We start from the raw sequence: 20,032 nt of genomic DNA, 5'->3' as shown, positions 1-20,032 counted from the left end.
ATCTCACTCTCTGATTGCTATGTGGCTGTTCTTGTTCTGGTTTTATACGTTCAATAGTAGAACGTTTATCAGTACTAGACTTATTACTCCACAAGGTCAGAAAATTGTCTTTCCTATCTTTCTAAGTCGTTCAGTAGCTAGGCAAACACATTATACTCAAAAATAATTACTGAGTTGAATTGAAGCCAAATATTGTTAGAGAAATAGATAAATGTGTATGTAGTATTGAAGGTTAGTAGTATAATTTTTTATTTAAAGATTGCAATTCAAAGACCAGTATTCAAAAAGACATTCTGTTATTGAGAAAATCCACTTGGATGTTCTCAATGATTCATTGCTCTTCATTCCCATATTCTTAATATTAACTGCCAATCAGATCCCAGGATAGCAATTATTCTTTTATAACATATAATGTCTTTTATTAAGATAAAAATATATCAAGCATTTTACAAAATGATAAATCTATTTTTTTAATGGACAAAACAGTTTAACAGAGAAAGAGAAACTCTAGAATTGATCATATAAATTTATTTTGGGAAATCATCACATTTTGTAATGATTCCAGAAACTCTTAATTTCCCTATATGTGTTGACTCTGTGCTGGCTTTTATCCTAAACTGTATATTTCAAGGTAACATAAATAAAACAGTCCTTATAATATCCTGTGTGTGTGTGCATGTGTGTATGTGTGTTTATGTTTGCACATGTGTGTGATTTCTCCAATTGTCATGATACCAAGATGATGATTGTTATTTCTGTTGTTGCTACTTTGTTCCTTGGCTACTGTTATTCTCTTTGCTCAGAGGGCAAAACTACAATTTCCATAACATTCTTGTACACATAGTAATCAAGTTTAAAACATTATAAGTAGATCAGAAAAGATTATGTAAAACTCAGTAATAAACTCCTAATATTATTTTCAGCATGTAATATATTTTTAAAGTATAATTAGTAAAGGCAAAGTAATTGACTTAGTTATTTGAACTTAAGTATGAACATTATAAATTATTTTTAAAGATTTGGGGTTTTTAGATATTGGATATTTATAATTTCTATCACACATTTTAATATTACTAATCTGTATTTCATTTTCATAATACAAATTTTCCCTAAGTCTCAAGGTTCTTATATATAAAGGAGGAATCTTAAATTAGAAATATGTAATATTTATTCTTTAAAAATATTGCACCCAATGATGACTATGTAAGGATTTGTCTTAATATGAATCAAGTAAAGATCAACATTCTTTAAGCATACTTACTGAGATCATTGCTGTTAGGTTTTACCCATAACCTTGTATACCCTTTTACCTACATTTTTGTAAGAATTAAAACCAAATTAAAACCAAACAAATAAGAAAGGGAGAAGCAATTACATTTCAAACCTCCCCTACAAAATTGGAGAGAGGAGAGAGCTATTTAAATTTGTAAATTTTATCTAAGAAATGTAACCATATGTATTTATGTATCTGGTAGCATAATCTGAGTTAAAATTAATACTCATTTGAATACGATTTTTCTTTACCTTTTCCAGACAACATTTAGATCATGAATAGCAAATAGGTTTTACTGCTGTTCTGACTCTAAAAGATTGATAATGGTTTATGGACAGGTTTTTTGAAACAATTCTAAGGTTATGCTGGAGTCAGTGGTTAAGAATATCATGATGGATTAGTGATATCTCGGGGTGGGGGGAACAGCAATATAAATTACTGCATTACTCTTGAGCTCTCCTTTCATTCTATGGTACTTTCAGATGAATGCCTACAATTTAATACTTAAGTACAGAATGCTATACTTTAGACTAAAATTATATGTTATTCATTGACTTTGTCTTGCTAACTAGATTATAAACTCCTTGGTGGCAGGGAATGGTTCTTAGGATTTTCTTTTATTTCCTATAATTCCAAGGGAAGTGTAAGTCACAGAGCAACCTCAACATAGAATTTTCATAAAATACATTCGTAGAAACTATCAAATTTTATGGCACATGTATGTACATTTTATCACCATCATTTTAAAAATGAGCTAAGTTTTGTTTTTGGTTTTGTTTTTGTTTTTGGACTAGTTATGCAGAAATATGGTAGAAGGGAAATAAATAGCACAAAAGGATTCATTGAAAAGTTCTGCTCTCCTATTCTAGATTTCCTGTACCTCTTCCTCACCAGAGGCAATGACTGTTAACTATTACATAATCTCCCCCAGAAAGAACTCACATAGAGACAAACCTGTCTATATGGGTATACTGATATGTGTATGGAAATATAGTCCTAGATAAATATATTTTACCATGCAAGAAAACACTAGATTTTGTGCCTTTTTTATTGGTAAGTTTTGGAGATTGTTTTATATTAGGCAGGATTGTCTCATTCTTTTTCACTCAGGTGTACAACTTCAATGTGCGGATGCATTGTAAGTGATGTCACCAGTCTTGCGATTTTGATTTAAGTTTTTGTCAGTCTTTTGCTAATATACACAAAGCAGAGCACATGCTTTTGTATAGGACCTTTGTGCATTTGGGCAAATGTATTAATGAAACAAATTCTAAAATTAAAATTACTGTGGTGAAGAGTTGCTGCACTTTTTATTTGCTGGAATTCATAATATTTCCCTACAGACAGATTGTCCCAGTTTGCACACTCATCAACATTGGGGATGTTACACCCTTGTTAAATCTATCCTTGTATTATCCAATTTTTTTTATCTAAACCAATCTGGTAGAGGAAAAAAAGGTATCAAATTGCCATTTTAGCTTACCTCATATTGAAAGGTATTTTTGATCATCTTATGTGTTTGTAAGTCATTATTGATCCATTGTGAATCTTGCACTTGTATTGGTATATTCATCTTTATCTTATTTATTTGTAAGATCCCTTTTGTATTTAAAAAAAATGTCCTTTTTTCCAAATAAAATATATTTTCTGGTTTACCACTTTGTGTTGAATTTGTGTATGGATTATGTTGTTGCAATGTGGAATCAAAAATATTGATGAAATTGAGTTTATCAATTTGTCCTTTATGTTTTCTGGGTTTTCTAATGAACATTTCAAGTTTTTGTTATCTTAATATCTATCTTATTCTAGAACGTGTGTGTATTTATCATTGTTATTATGAAATGCTTACTTCTTTGATATACTGAGAATATATTTTAATGTAAGGATCAAGTATTAGCTTTATTTTTTTTTCTCCAGATGGCTAAGCAATGTTCCTAACATCATCAAACTTGTATTTCCATTATCTCTACTATTCGAACAGCCAATTTTATATATTGAAACTATATACTATGTAAATGATTATGTTATATATCTATCCTCTTCAGTTGTTGATATCTTGATTGATATTCTGTTAAAAATATTTTGACTACTGTTATGTCAAAATACTTCTAAACGGTTGGCATTAACAGTTCCTACATCAATTATCCTCTCTTTTTTTGAAGACTCCAATGATATTTGCAATTTTATTTCTTATAGGCTTGTAATAATATTCCTATTTTATTGGGATTGTATTAATCTGGGGACAAATAGCTTTACAGGAACAAATCTTCTCCAAAACCAAACTATATCTTTATCTAAGGCTTCTTTTGGGTTTCTTTGAAGACTCTTAAATTTTTTTCATATAAATTCTATACAATTCTAGTGTCGTTTAGCCCAAATACTGTATTTTATGGTGGATTTTTAAATCCATCTTTTTTTCTACTATAGTCTGTTTTTAGGTATGAAATCTATGGATTATTTGTATAATATTTGAAACTAGCTGTCAAATGTTTTGAATTCTTAGTTTCTTACAGTTCTTAATTCATTTTTATTGATTTTATAATTATATGATTATATTAACTGCATGTAATGATACACTTCTAATTTTATACCTCATTTATTTCTGTTTTCTAATTATATTAGGTAGTCTTTCCGAAACAATATAAATAATATCATTAGTTTTATTGATGATGTTAAGTCAAAAATTTATGTGTCTCCATTTACATTAAATTGATCAGTGAAGTATCCATCATTTTCTATTTTAAGAATATTTTCATCTATAATTAATGTTGGTTATGAAATGCATTTATATTAACTATGAAACTTATAATTTGTGTTCTTTTCTTATTTGACCTAATAGTATAGAAACTTATTTATATATTTCTACAAATGCAAAATCCTTTCACCAATACTTTAATTACTTTAAGATTAAGGTTGAAGCAGACTTCTGAATATATAAAGACTCTTTGACATGTGCAGTCTAATATTTTTCATTTCTTTTTCATTTTCCCTACTCATTTTATGAATTGTGGGTATATAGTCTGCTAATAATTAGCATTTATCTTCAGGTACATTTTTAATTCACACTATACCTTAACATTGCATAATCCAGAAAAGATAAATTAGAAGAAAAATGTAGACCTTCTGGAAAGGAGGAATAATTTATATTAAGAAAAAAAAAAAGGTTTACATAGACAGTGGCTTTTGGTTTCTATGTATTTCATATTATTTTTTAAAATCTGGCTAAACATTAATCATTTTTTCTTTCAAAGTCAATAAAGAAAAACATATTTCCATAAAATCTGTATATATTTAGTACCTTAGCTACTAAAATATTTGATAACACGTATGTCCTTTTATGAGAGGGAATGTACATATCTAGTTATGAGGAGGAGTTGAGGTCCTAAGCTTATAAATATAAACAGAAGGACATTTTCTCCTGTGGAATAAAATATTTGCTTAAATTTAGGGTTGCAAAAGACTGATAACGTTTTCCAGAATTTAGGATTCTGAAAGGGACTTATATACAAATGTTTGTATAAACTTTTTTTAAGTATTATAATTAAACTTTCAATTAGTCACAGAATATTTTTTAAAATTTTTTTAAAAATCTTTATTTATTTTTGAGAGAGAGACAGACAGACAGACAGAGCATGAGCAGGGGAGTGGCAGAGAGAGGGAGAGACGGAGAAGCTGAAGCAGGCTCCAGGCTCTGAGCTGTCAGCACAGAGCCCAACTTGGGGCTCGAAGTCATGGACAGTGAGATCATGACCTGAACTGAAGTCGGAGGCTTAACCAACTGAGCCACCCAGGTGCCCCACAGAATATTTTTTTTTTAAATAGGGTCAGACAATAACTTGAAAGCAAGGAAAATATTACGGCTTTAATGCTAGGATCATTTTAACAAGTAGGGCAAGAGCTGTTCAAATGCCTTCATTAAAATAAATTGTCAAACTATCAGCCAATACATTTCTTGCTAATAGCAAGTACTTCTTCTGACTAAAGACAGTGGTGAGTACTCATTATTACAGTGACTTAATTGCAACAATCAAATGGATGATGTTTCTGTTTCCTTAAGGGAGATGCATCAACAAAGCATGGATATGTGATGGAGATATGGATTGTGAAGATCAGTCAGATGAAGATGACTGTGACAGCTTTTTATGTGGACCACCCAAATACCCTTGTGCTAATGACACTTCAGCCTGCTTACAGCCAGAGAAACTCTGCAATGGGAGAAGGGATTGTCCTGATGGGTCTGATGAAGGCGATCTCTGCGGTATTGCATGTTTTACTGATGTGCTTCTCTGTGTTAACTAGAAATGTTTAGTCCACTTGCTGATAATTATTATAGTGGCATACCTTCCTTCCATTTATTTCCTTTACATATAACTTTTAGCGTTGAACCCTATCTCTTTTTTGGGGACTATAAATCTATTAAAAGTTTTTAAAATATGATCAAAAATTTCACAAATAAAGCAGAAAAGGTTGGCTTGTATCCAACCAACTTAATTGTATAGTTGAGCTCATCATTTAGATCTCTGAATGGTTAGTGTTATTTCCACAATTAAACTGATTATTTTTTGTCATTCAGAACAATCGAACCTTCTTATTACTGACCTATGGGATACAGTTTACTACCAGCCAATGGATTTATCATACCTTCTAATTCTTACAATAGAAGTTTTAAAAAAGAGGAAAGGAAGAGATTGAGTCATGAAATCAACTGAATATTATTCAAGTTTATAAAATTTTCTCTGAAATTTTTAGTCCTCTTGCAATAGCTTTCTTTGGTATGCTTTATCTAGTTAAAATGATGATTTCAATCTGATAGATAGCTTTTGAACTTTGAAATCACTTTTGACTAGTTGTCTTTTTATACCGACCAGAACATGTAAAGAAAATTACATTTCCTTCTCTGTGGGGAGATCAGACATTTAGCAAGGAGATTTTCAAAATATGTTTTCTAGATAATACTGAAGGTGACATCAATAGAGTAATGAAGAAGAATTTACAGAATGATAACAATAATGAGATGACTGGGGACTGTGAGAAAATGACTTTAGGAAATGATGAAGCTTCCTAATTGAAAATAGAAAAGACGACTACATTTAAGCTTAACGTTATCATATTTTGATCTGAATTAAACATTAGTAGAATACTGAGTGATACAGAAAAAATTATTATGTTTTAAATTTATGTGATAAATGTCATTTCTTCCAAAAAGTCTGTGATTCTGTAAAATAATCTTGAAACAGTAAATGCAACAGTCTTCATTCAGTGATGCTAAATTTAAACTAGATGTTTCAACCCCCACCCACACTCCCCCTCCAAAAAAACCCCACTGAGATTAAATAACAAATACAGGGTGACAGATTTAGTTTATCTGTATTTACTTCTTCTCCCAGCTTATTCTCCTTTATGAAGGAGATTGGTGGATTGAAGTATCTCTTGTATTACAAAATGTGAGGTTTGCTCGTGAAAGTTGTAAGAGGAATTCTGAAAGAAGAAAACTATCAATACTCTTAAAATTGAGAATATGTAAATATAGAAGAAGAGAGACTTTAGCAGGTTTAAATTCTTTTCTTCAGTTCTTCAATTAACTCACCTAGGCAAGTAACTTAATTTCTGGAAATGTCAGATTCCTCATAACAAAAAGGAGATGATGATATTTATAGGAAGTCATAGTAATAATGCCAGGTGCTCTAAAAGTATTGAAAGAAATTAGTGCTTTTCCACCTTTTTTTCATCCTTCAGGTCAAATGAAGTAAAAAAAAAAAGATGAAGAAGAGAAAATATAGTCATTAAGAAAAATGAGAAGAATATTATGAAAACACAGCCTTATTTTCCTATCCTCTGCTCTCTAAATTAGTATTATAAAAAAGCAATGGAGATTTCTTCTGAATCTATTTCTTTGTCTACTTCAAAACAGAAAATTAATTCTTGCTTTTAAGTCACTATATTCATCAACTTAGGAATCTTGCTCAAACATTTCAAAAGGTTACAGGAGTGAAAGAGTTTACAATAAAGTTGGGTGTGGACGTATCAAAGAAGATAAAAAAGACATTTCTATCCTGCTTATAGCACTATGGCATAATGAAGTCATATACTCTGCCCTTCATGAGGTGAAGTTGGAGGAAAGTTAGGGAAATGAAAAAAAAAATCAAATGATGCTCAAAGGATTGAATTGCCTTATATGGTCCTCCTTTCCCTATCTTCTTTTACATGTACCTTTGTATTATAGCTCAGTATATGTATCCTTATAAGCAATATTGGTACCTGTAGAGAAATGGCACCTTGGTCTCTTATTTTCAAGGCCCATGCCTATCAGTCGTAGGGTAGATCCTGTCTAGCTGGACAGGGTTTTTGGTTAATGAGTTTTGTATCATAATGAGCATAATGGACATTTACCCAGTGGACATAAGAAAATATATATACCCAGTGATTTAACTTTAAATAATGAGCATGGGTTGACTAGTAGCTAGGGAATGTATTTCCTGAGAGAGATACCCAAAGCTGAAAGAGTTGTGTGTGTGTTTTTTTTTTAAACCATTTGGTATAGATGATGAAAATGTAGGTTTTTCCTCTTCAGGTCTATTCCTTCAAATAGTTGTATTCATAAAAGCTATTTTTTGTTTGTTTGTTTTTAAAGTTTGTTTGTTTGTTTGTTTAGAACATGGGAGGGGCAGAGAGAAAGGGGGAGAGAGAGAGAATCCTAGAAGGGCTTGAACTCAGAAAAAGGTGAGATCATGACCTGAGCCTAAATCAAGAGTCAGATGTTTAACCAACTGAGCCATCCAGGTGCCCCTCAAAAAAAGCTGTTTTTCTTTTAATCCTCCCATACCCCGTCCCCTGTTAAAGAGGAAATAGGAGTGATTCGTGTCCTGTTCCTCAATACATGTAAAATTTGTACAAAAATATCTTGCATGAAAATGACTTGGTAATCTATAGACTTAATACTTGGGTAATTGCCTGAAATGGAAAACTCCTATCCTTTGGGTAGCAAGGTGTTTTTTGCTTTGTTTTGTTCCCTCCAAATAAATCTGATTTATAAAGCAAATGATAACAAACAAACAAACAAACAAAACAGAAAAGGAGCACTCAGTAAAATAAGTCTCCTAATCCTAGTGAAGAGATTATTTTCTCAGGGAGATTTTCAAATGACTTCAAGGGGAAAGGTATATGCATTTAGAAAGCAAATGAGAAAAATCTTGAATCATTCAAGAACAAAGTTAACTGTTGATCCTTGCTATAAAGATATGTCAAAGATGAACCAAGCTGGACACTAGTTGAAGTGATAAGGATAGATTTTATTCAGCATTAACTATTGCAATGGGGAAGAATATTCAGCGTGAACTGAAATCACTGAAACAAAAGACTAGAGGCATTTTGAAGGCTGGAGTCTGCTAAGGGAAAGGCACCTGGGAAGCGGTAAGGTGGCTGGTCCCTGTGACTGAGTCATCTGGTTTTGTTAATTGGTGCTTATCCCAGAGGAGAAATACATTTCTCAGATCTTTGACTTGAGACAGTGGTACAAGTCAGAACAAGGTGCACGCAACTGGGAACAAGAGTGAGAGAGTTATCTGCTTGAATGTTTGCATTTCAAAGATATTTCTCAGGTCCTTAAGAAGACAGTTCTGGTGGTGGAAGATTTGCATCTTAAAGGTGAAGAAAAAGGACTTATACTCACAAGCTTTCTAAAGTAACTGTTCTAAAATGGGGTTCAGGGACCTATCTGCCTACCACCAGGTTTTGTCTGGAACAAAAAGTAAACTCTCCTGGCAGCATAGAGCTTCCTTAAGCAGGCACTTTAAGCAGGGCTGGGGTACTGCTAGGGAGGCTGCCTGAGTTGTCAGAAACTATGCTAGTGTTTTTTGGAGTCTCTTCTTCTGTGGTTGGAGGGGTATGGTTGGGGAGGAAAGTAGAATTGAAATTATTTGTACTAAGGGACTGCAGTTTTTATAAGCCATTGTTGAAGACTAGTCGAACAGAGGGCTCTGAAGAAACTGACTAGAGTTAGGTCAACGAGAAATTCTTTTTTAGGTAATAAAAAATGTGAAAGAAAGTTGCAGGATTTGATGACAGGTTTAGGGTGAAGGAGGAATTAACAAGGGACTAGCCAAACAAATATATTTACATATTTATTATATTTATATATTCAATTTTAGATTTATAATTTAGATTTATTATAATATATATAATATATTATATTTATATATTCAATTTTAGATTTCAATGTAAATTTTATTTTTTTTTAATCTATGACTTAATTCCACACATAGCATCAGAAAGAGACATTTCAGTACTACAAGAACAGTCATATTGGAAATAAACTACAAGAACTGTAACAATTGTTTCTCACCTGCTGGGTATGATGACTTTTCTTTGCCATAATTCTCTTGAAAAAGAATGTCAATTGAACAAAAATGGGGCAAATACTTTAAAATGACTATTGTTTTGAAATGATTACGATTGTAGATGAACAAACATATTTGGAGGAGCTAAATGAATCTATTTTTTTCTTCTAAAATAATACTAAACTTGAATTCTTAGCAAAAATAGTTAATATAATCATCTTCCTTTTCTTATTACTGTAACCTTTTATGGTGGCAAATAGTATGAAGAACAGTTGATCCATATAGAACTTTAGAAAATGCAGAAAATATTTTTAAAGTGTTATATTTAAGCTTGATTTTTGAACTAGATACATTTTCATAGACAGCTGGAAACATTTGAGGTATATAAGTAAATGTTACCGCAGTTTGCCAGTCAGTGAACAACATTCTCTTTCAGCATATCTCAAAAAACAACTAATTAAATAGCCTTTGAAAACTGCTTAAAATATTTTTAAAGCAAAGGAAGGCAAAGTTTCTTTTAACCTTATTCCTGTGCACCTAATAATACATAGGGATAGGTAATAGTATGGTTGAAAAAACAATTATGTGCTATTTTCATCAAGGACATAATTACATCAACTTGAAATTTTCCCAATGGGACAAGAACTGGCTCAATGTTGGGACAGCTGTGTGCTGCCTCATTTTTTTTTGATAATTCAACAAATATTAATATGGTAATATTTGTCCTAGGCACTGTGCTATCTATTAGATATACAAGGCTAAATAGAACAGATATTTTGTATGCCTTCATGGAGTTTACAATTTCATAATGTAATAGAATCTGAAATACATCTAATGCAATTCTCAGTTATAAGTACTACAAAAAAAATGGTCTCTCTCTTTATAAACCGATCATATTATCCATGTAATAAATACTAGTTGCTCATTATTTAACTCAAAATATCGTCTACTTTTTTGTGTGTATGTATATTATTTACAATGCTTACATGGCCTCTTTGAATTAATCATAATACCCAATATATAGGGTAGAATGGATAATTAAATAAATGGCTTTAACCAGTAAAGAGCAAACTAACCCATCCTGCATTATCATTATGAATCAGACTATAGATGTAGAAATATATATATATATATATATATATATATATATATATACACATACACATATATATATATTACATTAAATTATATGTATATATTACACATATATGTGTATGCCTGTTTATAAGCACTGAGATAAGTCTAAATTTCAGATCAATGTATTTCCTTTGGGGAGACCTTAGCAACTGGTTTGGTGTAACTGTTGAAAGTCTCAGAATAATCTTTCCAGTAATAATAGAAAGAAACATTGAACACACTTTACATCTATGGGGTAAAACAAAGTGTACTCTATAGTTTTATAGAAATGAAAACCTTCCATTCCCAGTTCTTATCATATAGGATTTGGTTATTCGATGAAATATTTTATCATGCTTACCCCAATCCCTGAAAAAAAAAATCCAGGCAGTTTTTCTCTATTCATGTATAATATCCTTGCTGTAATTCCAGCCTTAGAGAATGGAGTTAAATGATTAGTATTTTATTGAGCAAAACAATTGATAATGCTCTGTAATCTGTTCCCCTCCTTTTATAGATGAATGTTCACTAAACAATGGAGGCTGTAGCAATCATTGTTCTGTTGTGCCTGGAAGAGGAATTGTCTGTTCCTGCCCTGAAGGACTTCGACTAAGCAAAGACAATAAAACGTGTGAAATTATAGATTATTGTAGCAATCATCTGAAGTGCAGTCAAGTGTGTGAGCAGCACAAGCACACAGTCAAGTGCTCATGCTATGAAGGGTGGAAGCTGGATGTGGATGGTGAAAGTTGCACAAGTGTTGGTAAGTAGATGTGTGTTTCATTAGGCTGAAGAATACCAAGTGCTTTTCTGATTTTTGTGAGTTGTGTATCTTGCTATATTTTAGAACAGATCTTGAGAAAATAATCCAAAACACCTTTAGCGAATTAACAAAGGATTCAACTGATTTTAAATAGGCATTTAAGTATAGTAATATGTCATTTTAGATCTACTCCAAAATCTTCTGAACAGAGTATATTACTGTAGTCCTTATAATTACAGTCCATCAGATTGTTTTCTTCCTTTCTGAAATACTACTTCCATCATCATCCTCCCTAAAGGCTTGTTTTTGTACTGTCCAAAATATTTACTTTTATTTCTCTTCGCAAGATTTTAGAACCCTCCAGAAGTCTGGTCCTGGCCCATACTTCCAATTTCCTCTACTCTTAAAATCAACTTTGTCCTCTGGCTGTGTTCATCTTCTAAGTGTCCATTTAGAACGTTCTGCTGATCTGTAGGTCTGATTCCACTGTGGGAAAAATAAGCAGAGACTCTGGAACCTGACTTTTGAACTTTAATCCTACAGCTGTCATTCATTATGTTTGTGACCCTGGTCAGGCTACATAAAACTGCTTGAGCCTCACTTTTCTAATCTTTCAAATATCTGTGGCTATGATAACAATGTCTCTATTATAGCATGTTGCAACAATAACCTGGAGTACTTGCCACTGTGCCCCAACACCCATTAGGTACTTAATGAATGACAGCTTTTCACTATCTTCTCCAGAGACTTAGCTGAGTGGGGAACATTGAGAGTCCGTGGAGAGAATTGAAGGGGCCCATGAATGTTGTTGGAGAAAATATTACACCTTTATTTTCTTTAATGTCTCATTGAAAGTTAACACTAATTATTAGTAACAACTATGTGTCTCCATTTGAAGTAATAGGAATTCACATCACGGTAAAGTTGTTGCTGATATCTCAAAATATCATATGTGTTCAGGCTTTGGAAACCACTGTTACTTTAACAATGAGAATCATTAGACCCACTGCTCAATCTGTTACCAAATACATTAATAAAAAGCAGGTATATTACGACATCCAAAAGTGTTTTTTTGTTTAATATTGGTAACTGCATTTCAATATACAGTATTTGATTCCTATATCTATGTATACTTTTTTTTTACTTTTTTCTTACAGTTTTTGTGCTTTTTAAAACTTGATGATAAGTGGTACACAGGCTTCATCAGACTGCTAAGAACCTATACATCATAAGATTTTTTCAGTTTGTTCCTTCCACTTAGATTGTACCTCCCCCTCTTAATCTCTAAAATTCCTAGATATTCTTTTTTTTTTAACGTTTATTTATTTTTGAAAGATAGACAGAGTGAAAGTGGGGGAGGGGCAGAGATAGAGAGAAACACAGAATCTGAAGTAGTCTCCAGGCTCTGAGCTGTCAGCACAGAGCCCAACACGAGCCTCCAACGCACAGACCATGAGTTCAAGACCAGAGCTGAAGTCAGATGCTTAACCAACTGAGGCACGCAGGTGTCTCAAATTCCTGGATATTCTTTAAGACTTGTAAGCCCAACTTCTTTAGGGGAATATTCTTTCAAATGTGTTTGTTCTCCATTTCTCTTTTCTATGTCTAGAATATATTGTCCATGAAAATATGTGTCCACATTTTTAATTTGCTGCTTTGTATTTCCATCTATCTTCTATTCTTTATCTCTCTGATGAAATAAGCATCTTGAAGTCAAAAATCAAGTTATAGATTTTTCTTTTATGTTTTACATTATATTCAGTCCAGTTCTAGAAAAATAGTATGCAATCAGAAGCATTATATTTTTTCAGAGAATGTTAAGTTGCTTCATCCTTTTATATCAAATGCTGTTTTGTGGTTGTTTCTTCTGGCTGTTAAAAATGCCTAGAGGCAAAAGTTTAGCAGACATTTATGTGACTTTCTCCTTTAAGAATCTTGTACAAAGTAATTGGCATGAGAGGCTTAAAAAATAATAACAATTTGTTGTAATGATAATAGTCATTTTATTTATGAACATGTTTTGATTGGGGAAACAGTAGACCAAATTTTACCTCACATATATTTATAATCCTATTTTACATGAGAATTGCCCCATAACTGGTTTTTGGATACAGATGACAAAATTATTGACTTATTTTACTGCTTTTGTGTTCTATGAAATCAATAAAAACTCATGTTCAATATTAAAATAATTCAACATTTGAAAGTAAGTGACCAGGTACAAAGTAATTCTCCTAATGTAATTGGCTCCTTCTGTTCTCAGATCAGATAGAGACTAACAGTACTATGTCAGTTCTCACTGCTAAGATTGCTGTATTTCACACCTGCTTTGTTTATTATAATTTAAGTGAAAAGCAAAGGTATATTTTACTTTTTAAAGATAATATGGAGCTTTCTTACATGGAGAATTTAACCTGATCATAATTTATACCTTCCTGAAACATATAGTATACCAAATAGCATTGTCAGCATTTATATTATTACAGACAATACAGGTTTTGTTAGCTATTGAAGATTATTTTTTATTTAAACCAATTTTCTTATATAAAAAAGGATTTATTCTGTATTTTATTCACTTCCTTTCTTTTTTAAAAACTTTTAGTACATTCAGAGTTCAATAAAAATGAATTAACCATTAACCATTGGACTTTGAAAATAAAATTTCTTTTTCCTTGCTCTTCTTTTGTTACTTTTTCCCATCATTTTTGAGTTGAGTCCCTGCTTTTAAAATGTGTCCTTTCTATTGAATGCAATACCTGTGATTATTCTTCTTGACATTTTAAAAGTAAAGAATAATAGTATTCTTTATGCTTCAAATTAGAGCCATGACTCCCCAACATTTTTTCTCTTGAATCTTCTGTAGTTTTTTTTTCATACTTTCTTATATATCTCAACTCCTTTCTTCCTAAATTCTTTACAATATGTCTTTTGCTGAATTGCTGAACTGATTCTGTTTTCTTGAAGTTCATTCCTAACATCTTGTTAGTTAAATATAAAGATTTCCATAAATACTGTTTTTATGATCCTGAGTTTTTATTTAATATATCTGCAAATCTAATTTTTCTTGGGCATTTCAGTACTTTATTTTACCAATTCCTTTTTAATATGTGATGTATTAATCACCTTTCTCATGAAGTATTGGTTTCTTTATACTAGGAACAACCAGAATATTGCTGCTGATTTCGTTCTTTTTTTTTTTTTTTTAATTTCTAGTTTCTTTTCTGTTAGGTAGACAACTTGCAAATTTACAGCATACTTCTAGTTACATTGGGAAGAATATTAAAGTATTCCTTCTTATTTTCTCTTACCCTGAATTAGGTTAGATTTCCCCACCAAATTTTTCTTGGTTCTTATTCTCTTATATTTCCATTCTCAGATTTTAAAAAAATATATTTAATGCAGAAACCAGTTAAAAGGTTTTTCAGGCAAAAGATGGTAACCTCCACTAAGAAAGAAAACAACAGCTTCAAGATGTTTTTTTTAATTTTTATTTTATTTAAGTTTATTGATTTATTTTGAGAGAGAAAGAAAGAGAAAGAGAAAGAAATAGTGTGCAAGCAGGGGAGGGAGGGAGGGAGAGAGAGAGACAGACAGAGAGAGAGAGAGAGAGAGAGGGAGGGAAAGAGGGAGAGAGAGAGTATCCCAGGATCCACACTGTTAGTGTGAGCCCAGTGTGGGGCTTGGACTCAGAAACCACGAGATCATGACCTGAGCAGAAATCAGGTGTCAGGGACACTTCACCAATGGAGAAGTGAGCAAAAATAAGAAGCAAAAAATACTTTTCCCGGTATATATTGCCTTGGGTGTAATGAATTTTTTTGTATGCTTATCTTCTCTCATCCAACAAATTACTAGCTCTTCAGAATAGGATAAATTTTTATATGTGCTATATATTTTCCTTAAATTTCTAAGAACAAGAGAGATTTTTTTAAGTAAATATGTGTTTTCTTATCAAATTTTTGTTAACCAAACCACAAAATATTTTGTGGAAATTATATCAGATGCCAGAATAGAATATTGTGTATTCTTTAGAAAAAAAGTAATTTTTCAATTCAATTTACATCCTTTTTTATGGAAGGAGATTATGGATGTAATCCACAGTTTTACAAACACAAAGCTGCATAAATGTGGTGATCTCCTGTGGGTGCACTGTGCCCACTACAGAAACCTTAATTCTCATCTACCCCTAAATGATCTCTTGGAGATCTTCCTTTACCACCTCGGATCTGATAACTGTGGCATTTACATTTCCAGCTACTCTCTTTCCTACTGTCCTGTGCTGTTTCATCAGGTATCACCAAGTCACCTTAAAATGAGTTGGCTGAAATGTACTCTTTCCCTTGTCTTTCATTTATCCTTTGTCCTGTCAGTGGTTCCAGTTTTCTTCTGGTTCAGGGCTCACAACCTGAACTTACCTTTGACTTCCCAGTTCTTTGCTGGCCCCTTTCCCCATGTCCTAATTTTTTCTACACAATATCTTCCAGACACAGTCCTCCTTCTCCGATTGGTAGCATTTGTACCACCATCCCAACCAGGAGTTAAAGATGTTGTAATGATGATGGCAGTCCTCTCTCTGGCCTCTTTGTTGTCATCTTCTGTTTCTTTAGTTTGTAAGAAGAATATTGAAACTTGAAGGGATGAGGTATTTTTCTTGAAAAGAGAGAGGGAAATTCAAATCAGGAAGATGAGATTTAATGGAAAGAGGTCACAAGTATAGTGAAGAATAAGAAGTGAAAGAAAGAAGAATGAAGTAATGATAAGCAGATGGCTACCTTGTGGAATAATGGTAAATAAAGGTGAAGATATCAAAGGAATGAAGCTGGTTTATAATCTGGCGATCCACTTCTTTATTTTAGTACAATGACACTTTTACGTATCAGTCTCTATCCATGATTTTAAGTAACTCTCAATTATTTACAGAAAGAACGTTCAATTCTTCAGTCTCCTATTTAGAGCCTTCTTCATTTTCATTTATTTTCTCTCTCCAACCTAATCTTTCATTATCCTCCAATGTAGGTTTCCATTCCAAGCACCATATTATTGTTTTCATCATTAGTAATGGTAGTAAATAAATAGTGACCAAGAATGTATAAAGTACTTTCACATGTATTGCTTCATTTTACCATCTCTTTCATATACTCTGCTCATTATCATCTGTGACCTTTCAGGATGACAAATTCTTCTTCATGATTTCCTGCTAGTTTATGAAATTCCATATTGGATTATTCACTACAGTTTGTTTTTATTTTCTCAAAAAGGAAATAATAATTTAATAAACTAACAAATCTGAAAAGTAGAGGCACTCGGAGAAGTTATCAAGATCCAGAGTTCAAATAGAAATAATTTGAATATTTACACTTTGAGTTTTTATTGGAAAACTGCTTTATTATAGTCAAGTGTAATCAACTGTAAATATTCATCAACTGCATTCTCAACAGAAAATGACTATATTAAATACAATAATTTGAAAAGCCTTTGGGAATTTTTAACCAAGTAGTCAAGGTAACAGTCAGTGTTCAGAGTAAACAAGAAATGTTTTGGGGGCACATGGTTGGCTCAGTTAGTGGAGCCTGCAGATGTTGATCTCAGGGTTGTGAGCTCAAGCTCCACTCTGGGTGTGGAAATTACTTAAAAATAAAATGTTTTTAAAAATTCAAAAAAAAAATGTATGTTTTCAATCACCTTTCATTTTATGAAATCTTTCAAACATATTGAGAATAACATATTCACAGCTAATATTTTAGGATACTGAAATGTTTTCAGTTTTTTTCAGGTTGTTTATGATATAAATCATTTTATAAAGTTGACGAAACATTAGATCATTCTGAAGCCCTCTGTTCATCCATTCTTTCATCCCCTGCGAACACTACTTATGTGAAATGGGGTACCTGTTCTGTCATAGTTTGTGTTCTTAAACAACATGTAATATATTTCTTTTTCTTTATAACAGATGGATTAAAATATAATTTATATACCATAAAATTCATTCTTTTAAAGTGCACAATTCTGTGGTTGGTAGTATATTCACACAGTAGTGTAACCATTACCACTATGGAATTTAGAATAAAATATTCTAAATATTTTAATCCCTCCTTTAAACAAACCCCATATGTATTTAAAATCACTCTCACTCAAACCCTACTTCACCCCTGGCAACCTCAAAATCTGTTTTCTGTCTCTATAGATTTGCCTAGTCTGGACATTTCATACCAGTGGAATAATACACCATGTGGTCTTTTGTGCCTGGCTTCTTTCATGTGGCATAATGTTTTCAGGGTTCATTCATGTTTTACCATACATTACATTTACTTTTGTCGCTGAGTAATATATTTATGGTATTAATATACCATTTTGTTTTTCCATTCATCAGGATATGAGCATTTGAATTGTTTTTATTCTTTGATTATATGAATACTATGAATATTCATAGTTTTTGTGCAGACATGCATTTTCATTTCTCCTGTGTATAGAACTAAGAGTGGAATTGTTGGGTCATATGGCAGGTCATTGTTTAACATTTTGAGCAACTGCCAAAGTGTTTCCCAAAGTGACTGCTTCATTTTAGAACTGCCAGGAGTGTATGAGGGCTCCAATTTCTACACAATCTTGCCATCAGTCAATATTGTCCATCTTTTTTATTATAGTCATCCTACGGGGTGTGAAGGGGTATTTTGCTGTGCTTGTTTTGTGTTTCCCTGATGACTAATGGTGTTGAGCATCTTTTCATGTGCCTTTTGGTCATTTTTATAGGCTTTTGAGTGAAATGCCTATTCAGAGTCTTTGCCTAATCTAAGGTCACTAAGTATCCCTCTATTAGTTGTGTCATTTTAGATCTTATATTTAGGTCTATAATACATTTTAATTTTTCTAAATGGTGTGAGGTTCCAACTTCATTCTTTGGAATGTGGAAATCCAGCTCCCCCAGCACATCTTGTTGAAAGGTCCATTCTTCCATTGAACAGTTCTCTGGAGATTGGGCTTTTGGGGGAGCTTCAAATCCATCTTTCCCCTCTGGGAACTTCTGGACTGTTTGTTTTTAAATCTACTATGAAACTAAGGAAAGGGGGATGGGATTGGTACATGTTGAAACACCACATAATTTGCAATTTGTACTAATATTCAGCAGTTTTTCTTTTTAAAAAAATTGTTTTAATGTTTATTTTGAGAGAGAGAGATCGTGAGCGGGTGGGGGGCAGAGAGAGAGGGAGACACAGAATCTGAAGCAGTCTTCAGGCTCTAAGCTGTCAGCACAGAGCCCAACATGAGGCTCGAACTCACGAACAGTGAAATCATGACCTGAGCAAAGTCAGATGCTTAACCAACTGAGCCACCCAGGTGGCCAAGCAGTTTTTCTTAAATAAACACCCATTGGATTGTTATTAGATTTTGGTTAATTTCTAGAGTTCAGAAAAAAAGATGATTTTAACCATTTTTCCAGTGTTTTCACTGTTTTTATGAAGGAGAGGATTTGGGGATCCTTACGTTACCATTCAGGAATGGATTCTCTATTTCATTAATTTAAATTGTTCATGTTTTTTTATCTATTCATTTATTGCCATCATATCTTTATTTCACAATTCATTATTGAGGTCTTATTGGGCAAGAAATTGTTCAGTAATTATTTTTAGTGTTAAAACATATGAAGAGCTTAGCAGTCTTTATAATTGATTTTTAACTTAATTCCATTGTGCTCAGAGTGGGTGTCCATTATTAGGTTGATTGTTTGCTATTTCTTGAGACTTACTTTAGAGACTAGTATATGACTGTTTTGTTGCATTCCATGTATGCTTAAAGAGAATATGTCTTCTGTTTTGATGTACAGCTTTCTATACATTTCTGGTAGAGTGAGCTTTTTGTTTATTTTGTTGTTTAAATCATCTGTGTTATTATTTTTCATATCGGTTTTTGTGTAGGAATTGTGGTTAAATACATCACAATATGATTATGGATTTATCAATTTCTCTATTTGATTTTGTTTTATATGTATTTTAGCCTATATTATTAAGGCACACACCATTTTAAGAGTTTTATTTTATCTGTTATTTTTCTTATCATATAATAGAGAACTTTTTATTTCTACAAAAGCTATTTCCTTAAAGTGTATTTTGGTTAATATTAATATTGCTTCATTAATAATGAAATTAATAATTCAAGACTCTTTACAAATGAAACTTTAGATCGTGTATCACCAAAAGTACTCTTTTATTTTAAAAATCAAGACAACAAGCGTCGCCTGGGTGGCTCAGTTGGTTAAGCATCTGATTCTTGATTTTGGCTCAGGTCATGATCTCATGGTTTGTGAGTTGAAGCCCCATGTCAGGCTCTGTGCTGATGTGCAGAGCCTGCTTGGGATTCTCTTTCTCCCTCTGTCTCTCTGCCTCTCCCCTGCTTGTGGGCTTTAGTGCTTTTCTTTATTTGTAGCAGAGGCAAGTGGAGAATCCAGGTCTTCTGTTGTAGAATTCCTTTATAAATTCAGTTGTAACAAATAAGTCAGTAGTTTTGGGTTCAGGAGAATGTATTTTCTCAAATAGAGCATGAAAATAA

General features: G+C 32.3%; 1 protein-coding gene across 3 annotated transcripts in view; it reads left to right on the top strand.

The window, feature by feature from the left end:
* Positions 1-20,032, top strand: part of LRP1B (LDL receptor related protein 1B) — a 1,862,224-nt gene that overhangs the window by 1,218,562 nt on the left and 623,630 nt on the right. For all 3 annotated transcript variants that reach the window (XM_053214983.1, XM_053214982.1, XM_053214984.1), the window contains exons 22-23: positions 5,331-5,531; positions 11,243-11,488. In XM_053214983.1, coding sequence (XP_053070958.1) covers positions 5,331-5,531; positions 11,243-11,488 — 447 coding nt within the window. The remainder of the gene's footprint in view (positions 1-5,330; positions 5,532-11,242; positions 11,489-20,032) is intronic.

The sequence above is a fragment of the Acinonyx jubatus genome, chromosome C1 (genome assembly GCF_027475565.1).
Source record: "Acinonyx jubatus isolate Ajub_Pintada_27869175 chromosome C1, VMU_Ajub_asm_v1.0, whole genome shotgun sequence".
NCBI classification, from domain to species: Eukaryota; Metazoa; Chordata; class Mammalia; order Carnivora; family Felidae; genus Acinonyx; species Acinonyx jubatus.
Note: the sequence above shows the minus strand (reverse complement) of the source record. Positions and strands in the feature narration are given on the sequence as shown.